A 13,841-nucleotide genomic window follows, 5' to 3' on the forward strand; every position below is an offset into this window, starting at 1 on the left:
TTAAACTAACTTTGTTGAATTATTTGACCGATAATTTAAAAAATGGAAAATTCCTTACTAATAATGGTAACATTATAATAACCCCAATTCCAAAAAATAGTAAAGAATCACTAGCAGTAGCAACCAACTATAGACCAGTAGCATTCATTCCATTTTTTGTAAAAATTATGGAAGGATTGGTACATACCCAATTGATGGAATATCTTGATCAGTTCTCACTTTTGCATGAAACTCAATCTGGTTTCAGACCTCTATTTAGCACCGAGATAGTAATCGCGGCAATCTTGGATAATTTTCGCTCCTTGTTCAGTAGGGGCCTTAATGCATTGATTATGCAATTTGACATGAGCTCTGCCTTTGACCTAGTGGACCATGGGAAACTGTTACAGTGCTTAGACGCAATTGGTATCAGAGGCGAGGTGCTGGACTAGTTCCGAGGCTTCCTTATGTCCCGTACTTATCAAGTACGCTTTAACTAAAATCTATCTGAAATCTGGAGTAATCCATCTGGCGTTCCGCAGGGGTCTCCACTGTCCCCACTGCTTTTCAATGTTTACATGTCATCACTAGGTGCGCAATTGTCCCAACTGGGGATAAAATTATTTAGTTACGCAGATGACTTCACGATCTTTATCCCATTCATGACCTCCCTATCCTAAGTCACTCCTATAGTAACAGAAGTACTAAATGTGATGGAACAGTAGATGTCTGAATTTAGATTGAAACTAAACTCAGAAAAAACAAAATTTTTCGTAGCCTCGCCACACCCACTTGACACTAAAACTTCGCTGCTCATCAACAAACTCAGTTACCCTATCCAATCTACTATGAAGGTACTAGGTGTAATACTAGACCAGGGCCTAACCTTGAAAGACCAGGTGGACTCTTTGGTCAGAAAGGGTTTTCTTTTTTACTCTCTGGAAGCTTCAGTCCATTAGAGCATATTTCGATGCTTCATCATTCAGAATTCTGGTACAATCCCTTATACTGAGCCAACTTGACTATTGTAATATAGCCTATCTGGCAATTTCCCATAAGAACTTGCAACAATTACAACTGGTGCAGAATGCGGCGATCAGGATGATTTTGAGTCTGAAGAAGTTCGACCATTTAACTCCTTCCTACTGACTCCTGCATTGGCTGCCGATGGAGGCACGTGTGAAGTTCAAATTTGGATGTTTCTATTTTAAGGTACTTTCTGGCCTAGCCCCCAGATATATAACCGATCTTTTCTCTTTCTCAACCAATCGACTTAAGAGAAGCTCAAACTTGAATTTTGTTTCTCCACCGGTTAAAAGATGTAAATTTAAAAGACATCATCAACATCTCTTCTCTTATCAGGCAGGAAGCTCTGTATTCAAACAATCGATCATAAATAGCTAATAAACAAATAAATAGTTACTTAGCTTAAAAAGCAGTAGCCTTTTACTTCAAGCGAATAATAATGGTCTCCTTTCCACCAAAGAGTTTAAGTATTTATACTGCCAATACCCCATGATACCTGTTATTTATTTTCTTCCTAAAATTTATAAATCTTTAATTAACCCCCGGGTCGTCCTATTTCTTGTTGGAAGTCTTTGTTTGAACCTTTATCTCAGTTTATTGATTTTTTTTCTTCAACCGTTTGTACGTAAGATTACTTCTTACCTACGTGATTCCATGGATTTTATATCTTAGTTACAAAAAGTAGTGATACCTATGGACAAGACTGATTCTATCCTTTTAGTTACTATGGACATTACCTCGCTATATACCAGCATTCCTCAATCTGATGCTTTAAATATTCTCAGACAAGTACTCTCCAAGTCTGCAGACGTAGGCAACCGCTTGGATCTTTTGTAATCTATGGCTGATTTTGTAATTAACAGGAATTATTTCAAATTTGATGACATCTTTTACATCCAAAAGAAAGGCGTTGCAATGGGAGCCACTGTGGCCCCATTCATCGCTTGTTTATTTATGGCTTCCTTTGAAGATCTTTGTTTATTCTTCTGCATTTTTCTCTAAGATCTTTGACTGGAAGAGATACATTGATGACATTTTTGTTATTTGGCTAGGGTCCCAATCTGAGCTTGAGTCATTACATCCATTTCACTATGACATGTCATCCGACATCTATTAGTTTTCTGGATGTTATTTTATGATAATGGGAAATTTGATACGTCTATTTTTCGGAAGACTACTGATACCAACTCTTTACTTCATTATCGGAGCTATCATCCAAAATTATTACGCAATAGCATTCCCATGGGACAAATGCTAAAACTTAAGAGGCTTTGTTCCTCCGATGTGAATTTTAAAACCCAAATCACTTGCATGTCTCACAGATTTAAACAACGTGATTATCCCACTCAAATAATTAAACGCGCTGCCAAGAGCGCGATCCATGCTGAGCATCAATGGCCCTTCCTTCCTAAATCTTTTAAGGATAACTCTGATCAGAGACTTACTTGTGTGCTTCCTTTTTCTCCGCTTTCTACTTCTGTACAGAATATTATTGGCCATCATTGGCATTTACTGGGATTTCACCCTGAGTTTAAAAATATGCCTAGGTTTGCTTTTAAACGAAGTAGAAATTTGGGTGAAAGTTTAATACATCGCCCTCTATACATGTCAACTGATTTTGCAGTTGGACACACCCCCTGTGTAAAATGTAAATACTGTCAATTCTCTATGAATACTAGTAGTGTTCTCATTCCAAACGTCAATATCAACTTTGAATTGCGTCATAAAACTGACTGCAATTCTATGCAGGTGATTTATGGCATTTTCTGCCCCTGTCGCAAACTTTACATTGGCCAAACTAAAAGGGCTGTGAAAATTTGCATCGCTGAACACTTAAGCTGTATTAAAACTCAAAAGATTGATTCTCCCCTTGTTGATCACTGGATCCAATTCAATCACACATTAGCTGATGTAAGCTTTTGTGTTTTCAAGCAATATACTTTGAAGCTTTCTTCTCTCAGGTTTTTTCTTTGTTGGTTTGACTCTTGAGTGCACACAAAACCTTAGTGTGAGCAAAGGTTATTCAGAGGTGGTGGTTGCCATTCTTCTAAAGTCCAAGAATTAGTCAATTTGGCTGTCTTTACAAAGACTTAGAAGTGCTTCCAAGGCTAGAGTGCCCAGAAGAGTGAGGACCCAGTCACTTCACCAGTGTCATTGGTTTTAGCTTTTCTTCACAGAGGGCTTGTGAAGGGTCTCTCAAAATACAGCTAACGGGTCTCTCGTGCTTCAGATCCCAGACTAATAGAAGTACATTGGCCTCTCATTCAGATGTGGCCTGATTTCTGAAGGGAGCATTACGTCTGCATCCTCCAGTACATCAGCCTTTTCCTACATGGAGTCTTAATCTCATTTTATGAGCTCTCACCAGAACTCCTGGAGAAGGTGTCAGTGATAGCTTAAAGCTGCGTTTTTAGTGGCAGACACATTAGCACCATGGGTGTCTGAACTGCAAGTTTTATCCTGCAGGGAACCCTTTCTCAGGGTTTCACTTTATTTTTGATGAAAGTAGTCCCTAGGTTTTGGTTTTTATTCTTTTATCACCCGCTTTTAACAGAGCAGCTCGCAATAAAACACTCATAATAGTTAGACATCAACATACAGCCTTCACACCCTCAGGGTCCAAGAAGAGCGACACCATAAGAACATAAGAATTGCCACTGCTGGGTCAGACCAGTGGTCCATCGTGCCCAGCAGTCCACTCCCGCGGTGGCCCATAGGTCAAAGACCAGTGCCCTGAGTCTAGCCTTACCTGCGTACATTCTGGTTCAGCAGGAACTTATCTAACTTTGTCTTGAATCCCTGGAGGGTGTTTTCCCCTAAAACAGCCTCCGGAAGAGCATTCCAGTTTTCTACCATTCTATGGGTGAAGAAGAACTTCCTTACGTTTGTATGGAATCTATCCCCTTTTAACTTTAGAGAGTGCCCTCTCATTCTCTCCACCTTGAAGAGGGTGAACAATCTGTCTTTATCTATTAAGTCTATTTCCTTCTTTATCTTGAACGTTTCGATCATGTCTCCTTTCAGTCTCCTCTTTTCAAAGGAGAAGAAGCCCAGTTTCTCTAACCTCTCACTGTATGGCAACTCTTCCAGCCCCTTAACCATTTTGGGCACTCTTCTCTGGACCCTGAAATTGCTGTATGTTCACAGAGTGTTACTTTGTTTTCTGGAAGTGATGAATGAGTTTCGCCTGTTGGATCATCTCTTTGTGCTAGGGGGCACCAGCCACCAGGGCCGGCAGGCCAGCTTCAAAAGCGACCATTTCTAGATGGATTCGTATGATCATTTCTTCAGCTTAAATTGGCAGTGGTAACCAATCTCCAGTAGCCATAAAGGCCCATTCCACTAAGAGTGTAGCTTCCTCTTGGTCAGAGTCTAGAGCGGTTTCCCCTGAAGAAATTTGTAGGATTGCCACATAGTCTTCCCTCCATACTTTCACAAAGTTTTATATAATGGATGTAGCGGCCAACTTAGATCTTCAATACTTTCTGCATGCTCATTTTCCTGCCTTGCCCTAGATTCTAGGAAACTGCTTCGATACGTCCCACATGTTCCAGAATAATGTGCCTATTGCACTAGAAGGAAAGTACTTACCTTCATAATCTTTCTAGTAAATAAGTACATCATTCTTGAAGCCTGCCCTCTCAGATGTTCATAAGCCTGCTTGCTACCTCAGACATTTCCGTATTACTGGATATCTTGTTTCTTTTCGCTGTCCAGTACAGTCAGGGTTAGGAGGAAATACTTCTTTTGGGAAGAGACCATGGAATATCTTTCAGAACTCTAAGACTGGTTTGTTTGTTTTTTAAACTTTATTAATTTTTCAAGCCAACAAAAGTACAGAACAATATATATACAATCATTAATTCACCACAGTAAGCACTTATAATCTGTCAATAATAATGTATAAAGAATAACCCCCCTCCCTTCCCTTCTATAACCTGTAGACATATAAACATAACAAAGCAAAGATATACCCCCAACCTCCCATCTACCCTGGATATGTGTGTAATTCCACAAAAAACTAAAGATAAAAGACAATTATAATGAAGTAATAAAAGACGTCAATGGGCCCCAAATCAAATTAAATAATGTGCTATGCCCCAACATATCAGCATTCATTTTCTTATACCTGTAGCAGAGGCATAAATTTGCCCACCAAAAAGGAAAATTAAGGCAGTCATAATAAGGAGTAGCCGGCTTTTATATTGGTCCAAAGGGGGTTTAAGATGTAATAACATCCCATATATGACTACATCATATGTCAATGGGATCGATGACTCCAGTACAGGGTTAATCTGTCCCCATATCGACTTCCAAAAACTAAGTATTAAAGGACAGTAAAACAACAGATGGTCCAATGTCCCAATGTCAAGATGACAGTGCCAGCATCTGTTATATTTAGAATTATCTAACTTCTGTAGACGAACAAGAAAGACCAAGTTTGTCTCAGAGATGCTGAGACAAACTTCCTCCAAGACCAAATTCTCCAAGACCAAATTCGTGGCCATTGAGTAGCAAAAATCTGCTGCTTAATCTCAATGCTCCAAATATCTCTCAAACTTGTTCTTGGTTTCTTATTCATATAGCCAGATATTAATTTATACTACTTGGCTGCTTGATGCCCTAGCAAATCTGTCTGGAAGCATAGGACCGGCAAGCTATATTGATTTTTTAGATTGCGCCAATCAGGGAACCCTTTCTGAATGGCCTGCTTCAACTGCAACTACTTATAAATTTGAGACTTTAAAATACCGAATGATTGTTGCAGTTATGAAAAATCAAGCATTTCCCCATTTGATAAAACATCATCTAGACTCGCCAATTTGAATCTTGGAGTTTAGCCTTAAGGATTGACACGTGGATTTTTCTACTGGAATATCTGTTAAGTTGTTAATAAATTTCAAGGTTTTCCAGGTGTCAAATAAAATACTATTGTCCTTAACATATCTGGGTAATTTGATAGTTAAAACATGACATAATCTCAAAGGACTCCAAAACAAGAAAGGATGTCAAAAACTAAATACTCTTAAATTACATTCAAGTATTTACCCAGCACTACGGACATTCATGCACAAAAAATGGAGAAAAGACCTCAGTGTCTAGAAGGGTATAAAAACACTGCCCAAATAGACAAGCCGCTCTCAAAATACCAACTTTGAGGCAGGCAAACACATCCTTGGTCAAAAACTCCAAGATAAGTGGAAGAATATATTACTAAACTTCAATTGCTTCTATAGTATATCAAAATCACATCACACCTATCTTTGCAAACATGGTGTTCATAGTAGTCTTCATCATAATGCTGGGGTGTAGAAGCATGAAAAAACCCGCACAGAGGAACCTGAGCCAGGCACAGCAGCTACAAACTCCTCGCCACTTGCTGTATATCTCCACAGTCTCCAACAGGGCTCCCTGTTTCGCAACCGAGCTTCATCAGGGAATTGCTGCACAAACACAAAAACAAAAAAAAGTGTAAGTTAACCGGCTTAACTTATGCTTTTTTTTGTTTTTGTGTTTGTGCAAAGCCATCATTTCGAGCACCCAGGGCCATCTACAGTATTGAGATATTTTTGTTCCAGCAACAGTTCTCTCTTACTGCCAGAGAAAGGCAGGGCATCAAAGAATTGGTTCTTTTTGTTAGCCTCGTCTACATCCGCTACTAGCATGAAACACCTTTTCCTGTAGAAGCACCACCCATGACTTGCTTCTGCTATCAGAACGCCAGAAATATCTGAACAAGGCTGTTTCCAAAGCTGTGTCAACATTCACCAGACATCTATGGTACTTGTCAGAAATTTTGGCTGGTCTGGCCCTTTTTGATGACAGACTAAGCAATGAAGTAAAGTCCAAGATGGTGGCAAACCTTCAGCTTCCATAATCCACAAGTTCGGTAAAACGTCTCCACTGCCCTCTTGAGTCACTTGGCCTCATCAACCTGACATCATGTATAACAAAGAGAACTTATGTCTTCTTTTGTATTTTTGATACAAATGGACAAGTAAAGGCTCAACTGGAGAGATAATCTGCAAACTGGAGAGATAAGCCAAACTACTAGTATTTGAAGCAGCATCATCAATGACAGTAGTGAACGAATCCACTAAAAAAGCAATTGTCTTAATGTAGTAATTCAAATCTCACAAAGAATGAGGAATAGAAGCAGTTCCTCTGCCTTGTTGCTAAGCACAGAGAGACCTATCCATCTTGCTCCAAAGCCACACTGATGAATACTGACTGAATGGAGGATTACCATTCAGTGTTCGCACATAAACATTTTGTATTTACTGTGAAATAATGATATTAGTCACCAGTCATCACTGAACATTGAACAATGCTTAACAAATCATATGACCAACAAGCCTATTTTCAGCTGTAAGTAACACAGTATGTATTTTAACTTCTTTCCATTTGCATTTGCTCACAATTCAGGTTTTGATGGAAAATTAATATAAATTCTGAACCTGCATTTTATGTATTAAATTAAAAATTGTTGTGCAACCTCTAAATGTTCACCAAAAGGCTTATAATTTGGCACAATTAACAGTGTCCAGACAGAGAACAAAAATAGACTTGTGGAGGTCTTGTCCCATAAATTAGATTTTTTTGGACCACCCTAATAATACTGATCACAACCCTGTTTCACCCATTCTCTGCCCCTAGGAACAGCTACAGATATATAACACAGAAGCAAATGCCATATGTTTTTAGGGCCTAATTTTATATTCATGTACTCGGGGCAGTTTTATAAGCCTCTTCTAGAATCCATAGAATACCGTGCTATCAGAGCCTTCTCAACCATTGGGCTAGGTGACACTCTGGCCCAGTATGCTGGAGATAAAGGGTGTCAAAATCCCTGGTCCATGAGCTCACTGCCAGTACGTCATGTGGTCCAAAGCTTTCTCCCCTTCTCTCTCCAGCTCCTAGTCCCGCATTGCTCCCTCTCCTTCCCTTCTTCCCCCATGGCACTCTAAACATTACCATGCTTGCTGGTAACAATAACACACCTGGCCTGTGTCTTTCCTCTGCCATGTCTCGCCGCAGGAAATTGCAGGCAGGAAGTAGTTGAGGGAAGACCATGTTTAGAGGGTCATAGGGGAAGAAGGAGGGAGCAATACTGGACTAGAGGCTGGAGAGAGAAGAGGAGAAAGCTTAAGCTTTGGGGGCAGGGGTGCAGCCATCAAAGTTGGTTCAGGAAGCTATAACCCTTTGAGTTGGCCCTGTGTCCTATGCACTTAAGAAATGAATGTCATCTGCTGGTAGTGTGCACTATGGGCAGGATTCTATAAATGCCATATCAAATTAGGCACTGAAAAACAAATCAGCGCTGTTCTGTAAAGGGAGGGCGCCCTTAATAGAAAGCGCACTTAAATACGGATTTCATGCCTAACTGAGTGCCAGTCTTATGCCTGGTGAAACCTGGTGTAAATGACTGAGCCCAAGTTGGGTGCAATGACCCAGTATTCTATAACTTTGAGAGCAAATTTCTAGAAACCCCTGCTATGGCCCTGTGCTATGGGAGTTAAGCGCACTGCCTTATAGAATAGTGTGCAGCCAGGTGCACAAACAAATCCTGATTGGTTCCAATTAACATCAGTAATTATTAGCATCTCAGGATCACGCTTAAATATGGGTTACCTTTACAAAATCTGGGTTTTGTGCACCTAGTGCACCCTCTTCTCTTCAGGGTGCTTGCGTAAACTATTGTGCGAACCACTGAGCATGCGCACCCTGTCAGAAAAACAGTTCACATGGTATGCATTCTTTAAATCAGTGGCTCCCAAAGCTGTCCTCGTGGAACACCTAACCATTCAGGTTTTCAGGATATTCTCATGAGAGAGATTTGCTTGCAGTGGAGGAGGTGCATGCAAATCTCTCTCTTGAATATTCATTGTGGATATCCTGAAAGACTGATTGGCTAAGTGCTCCTCCAGGACAACTTTGGAAACCACTGCATTAAGAAGAGAGTCCACTGTTAACAACATTTGTTGGAAATGAAAAATGAAAACACAAAAGTTTTCCAGAGCCTGAGATGAAAACACAAAAGTTTTCTGGATTCTTATTCCTACATTTAAGTCACTTGTAAAATTACCTCTTTAATATGTATATTTCTTGTTCTAGTGCAATAGGTGTGTCATTTGGGACAGTAAGTTATTCTCCCTACGCTCATGAACCGTACAGAAAGAATCCATTCCTGGTTTTCAACTCCTCCTCCTCCAGAGAGCTCGACTGCCCTCTTCAGTTTTTCCTTTTGAACAAGAGCCACAAGGTGTGTGTCTGATCTTTCTCTGTATATTTTTATTATTTTCTGTATCTTTTGTGGTTTTTGTGTCGTATCCCCAGTGTGGGAGAAAGCTCTGCCTGTGTGGAGAAGCAGCAGACTGGATCTGCAGCTGATAGGTTAATCCCTTGGGGACCTGTTTGGCTAGCCTGCAGAAAATTTTATGGAACTTTATGGAGAAAAGTTTATGGAACTTTACGGGGTCCTTATCCCTAGTAGCTGAGCTCACCTGCTGAATTACAAGGGCTTAAGCAGGCTTGTTAGTCATCCACAGAGGGCTGTGTGGATCTCTTAAGGGTGCCGGCTGCAATTTTGCCTCCCCCCCCTTTCACGTTTGCAGTTCTTCAGGGGTTGAGAATCCGACTTTGGTCTAACTGGCAGTCTGAAGATATCAATGTTTGGAGGCTGATTGAAGCAAGGATTCTTCTCCCAGATCCAGCTTAGAGCTGAGGCAGGCTGCAACACCTTTAGAGCACGTCACAGTGAGTAAGGCTTTTACAGCCTATGGGCAAAATTGAGGGGGAGGGTCTGGAAAACCTATTTTTGAAGATTTCTGCCACATCCCCTAGGGTACTCAACCTCTAAAATTAGGTTTTCTGACTTTACTTTTAGTTAAGTTGTTTCAAGCCGTTTATTGGCATCAAAATGCTGCTGCGGCATCCATCCTGGATGTCCCAAAAAATTTTTTGCTAAATTTTCCGTATCCTTCAAATCACTTTGTTTTGCTGCAAAACTATCAGGGATGGAATCCTTAGGCTCTTTTACCTCTAATTCATGCCAGTTTTGTGCCTTGATTAGAGAAGACCAATAGATAAGTGTCTCGATTGGCTTCAGATTGGGATATCAGTTATTGATCTGCATTTGCCATAATGCATGATAACTTGGGATACAGGAAAGTCTGTGCATGATGAGTTCCCAAATAGTTTACTGATTTGCACAAGCAACAATGTGTGGAGGTTGCGACCCAGTTCCTAAGATGGTATGAAGAAGATCCAAGTATTCTGGAGAGAATTGTCACCGGCAACAAGACTTGGAGAGCAAAAGGGATATCTTCAAAATCCAACTGTCTGGGGATCTCCCAGGACAGGTTTAAGAACTAGTGATCTTTGCTGTAACACATTGGGGGAATATTTGAACTCCAAAATGTTTCTGATTACTATGGTTATTTCAATGCTTCAATTAAAATGTTTAACCTGTTTGTTATTCTTTCAGAGCAGAACAGATTTGTAGTTTGAGGAGTTGCCCCGTACCCCTCCTTCTTATATGATCCTATAAGGGGTTATCGCCTGCTTAGGTACAAATCGAAAGGGGCAACAGAGCCCTCTGGAGAAAAAGGAGGAGTTGAAAACCTGGAATGGATTCTTTCTGCATGGCTCGTGAGCATGGGGAGAATACCCTACTGTTCAGAATGACATACCTATCTACTAGAAAAGATATTAGCAAGGTAAGAACCTAATCTCTTTATATTCAGAAAGTTTAATAAGTAATAAACATTGAAAAAAGAGCAATTTCTTTGGTACCCCCATGCCTGTCTCTCCTGAGCTTTACCATACATAATTGCTGCCACTCATCATGTAATCCTTGAGTGGCTCCCATATTAAGTAATGATATATTTATCTTTTATTGTAGCCATGCTGTTGAAATGCAATTAATCAAAATCAAACTGATACCAAGTAGTTATTTCTAAAATAGCTGCTGATTCTTTCTCGCTGCCATTTGATTTCCTTCTCTTTCTGTTCTGTTTGTAGCCATAGACTGGGTTCAAATAGATGCCAATTCATCAGTGCTCCATGATGAGTTCATTGCACACAGAGTAGGTGAGTCATAGCTGTGCCTGTCTAGGATCATCTGTGCAATAGATTCCAGAAATGCAACCGATATATCATCTTCTGGAATTGAAAGTTTCTCTTTAGCTCAGTAAGAACCAGGCTAGAATTTGTTACCATAACTCTTGCATATGGACACTCACTGGAGGCATCTACCACCGCCACAACCATTCATCCACCCCTAGAATATATTCAGTGGGGACACTTTAGTAACCATCCTGAGCCATGGACCACTTAGCCTTACTCCCTTCAGAATCTTAAAATAGTGCTTCTCAAACCGGGGCACACCAGGCCAGTCAGTTTTTTCAGGATTTCCAAAGTGAACATGCACAGAGAAGAGCGACTAAGATGGTTAAGGGGTTGGAGGAGCTGCCGTACAGCGAAAGATTAGAGAAATTGGGCCTCTTCTCCCTCGAACAGAGGAGATTGAGAGGGGACATGATTGAAACATTCAAGATACTAAAGGGGATAGACGTAGTAGATAAGGACAGGTTGTTCACCCTATCCAAGTTGAAAGGGGATAGATTCCTTACAAACGTAAGGAAGTTCTTCTTTACCCAGAGAGTGGTAGAAAACTGGAACGCTCTTCCGGAGTCTATCATAGGGGAAAACACCCTCCAGGATTCAAGACAAAGTTAAACAAGTTCCTGCTGAACAAGAATTTGTGCTGGTAGGGCTAGTCTCAGTTAGGGCGCTGATCTTTGACCAGAGGGCCGCCGCGTGAGCGGACTGCTGGGCATGATGGACCACTGGTCTGACCCAGCAGTGGAAATTCTTATGTTCTTATGCTGATAACCTAACTGGCTGGGTGTGCCTTGATTAAGAACCACTGCCTTAAAACCATAGGCTTTGACTGACCATCTAGGCTTCATTTCCTTCAATAAACATCCTCCTTCCTTCATGGATGCTGTGACTACTACATTCACACCATCTCTAGCCCTAGCCAACACTGAGATGCAGAGGTCTCAAAGTGGAAATCAAATCAGGAACTTTCTATACAGCAATGTGCAGCATTACCTATTCCTGGCGGAATTCTGCAACCGCAATAAAATGGTATTGTTTCAATTGTTTTATACCATTTTATTGCGGTTTTTTACAAACCTCGTCAACCATGAACCACTGAAAAAGGTGTGTTCTATGAAACATGGACCGTGTCAGGTCTCTTGGTTTGTAATAAGGTGGTAACATTTAACTGCATTAAATATTTGGTATAATAAACATAGCCTGCATCTTGTACATACTAGTCTGCAGTTTTCTTTTTGCTTCTCGCTTGCCATTTTTGCACTGCAGACCCTGTTGGACTTCTTGTGCAGAATTTTCAAAAATTTTGCACAGAATTTCACCAGTAGTAATTGCCCATCTGAACCACTAGGCCAGTCTACAACTGATTCATCACACATATTTCATGCCATTTGTTGTATGGGCAACTGTATTTGTCTGATGCCTCAGTTCAGAAGCTTAGATTGGATACAAATAGCATTTGCTTGGTAAAGTATGGGTGTTTAAATTTGGTCAGTCTACAGCCACATTCATCCAACAACTGCAGAGTGGAGACCAGTGCAATGATATGTTTATGAAGAGTAACAGTTCCCTGTGGTCTTGGATTACAGCCAGTAAGCAACACTTAACAACATTTTCTATGTCAAATTGCTCCCCCCACCTACTATGTATCACTCTGATTCCAAAATTGACAGCTCTTATTTATACTCTTGTATAAGATCTTAACCAAGTTTGGTGAGGAACTGAGAATTTGCAGTTCACTTTCTCTCTGTAACTGCTGGGTTTTTTTTCTACCAGGACTGATTCCTCTCACTAGTGATGATATTGTAGATAAGATGCAGTACTCCAGGGTAAGTTTTTATATTCTTTTGTGTGGAAAATGGCTTATTTTAACTTTTAAATCACTTTCAGAGGGTGGAGCTTTTCATGTGGGGATATGTTGCAACATCAACTTCAACACCTCATCCCAGCGCATTCAATTTTATATTTAGTTGACAAGTAAATTTCACTTTGTCACCAATTGCAAGTATATATCTTTTTATCCCAGGACAAGCAGGCAGTATATTCTCACAGATGTGTGACGTCATCCATGGAGCCCCGATACGGACAGTGCAAAAATGTACTGTTGCTTTAAATTTATTCAAAAGTCTCAAGACTGCCCGTATCGCACATGCGTCGGTGCCTTCCCGCCTGACCATCAGTTCTCAGTTTTCTGCGGAGCTGAGAAGCAATGTTTTTGGATTTCTTCAAAGCGCGTCAAACTTTCTTCCTTTTTGTGCCTTCCTGTTTATTTTTTTCTTCCATATGTTGTTTCTTTTCCTTTCTCTATACAGATATAATTTGTAGATGGACTGCTACAAACTAACCCTTTGGGCTAGATGCACAAAACATGGTTGCTGAGACTGGGCAGGTCACTGTAGGCCAATTTTGAAACAGTGACCGATGTTCCAACAAATTAGCATGCATATGATTTACGCAGAGGTTTGCCACAATCCTGTCCAATCAGTCACTGGAAGATTGACTTTGACACATGCGCTGAGCCAGTTTGGGGAAGCCCCAAAGCCAACTCCTGCAACTCAGCTGTTTGGTGCTGTTTTTTTAATGGCACAGGTGTGCATATGTTACACATGCACAATATCTACCCCATTAAAAAAAATGTGATTTGCACCCTACCCGATGATGACCCCCAGTACCAAAATAGAGGCAGGAGATATGCCCACTTCCTTCTGACGCTG

At 40.6% G+C, this 13,841-nt stretch overlaps 1 protein-coding gene across 3 annotated transcripts in view; it reads left to right on the top strand.

The window, feature by feature from the left end:
- POLR2C (RNA polymerase II subunit C) overlaps window positions 1-13,841 on the top strand; it is a 90,515-nt gene that overhangs the window by 13,179 nt on the left and 63,495 nt on the right. For all 3 annotated transcript variants that reach the window (XM_033940676.1, XM_033940675.1, XM_033940677.1), the window contains exons 3-4: window positions 11,029-11,097; window positions 12,904-12,956. In XM_033940676.1, coding sequence (XP_033796567.1) covers window positions 11,029-11,097; window positions 12,904-12,956 — 122 coding nt within the window. The remainder of the gene's footprint in view (window positions 1-11,028; window positions 11,098-12,903; window positions 12,957-13,841) is intronic.

This window comes from Geotrypetes seraphini, chromosome 4 (genome assembly GCF_902459505.1).
Source record: "Geotrypetes seraphini chromosome 4, aGeoSer1.1, whole genome shotgun sequence".
Lineage (NCBI taxonomy): Eukaryota > Metazoa > Chordata > Amphibia > Gymnophiona > Dermophiidae > Geotrypetes > Geotrypetes seraphini.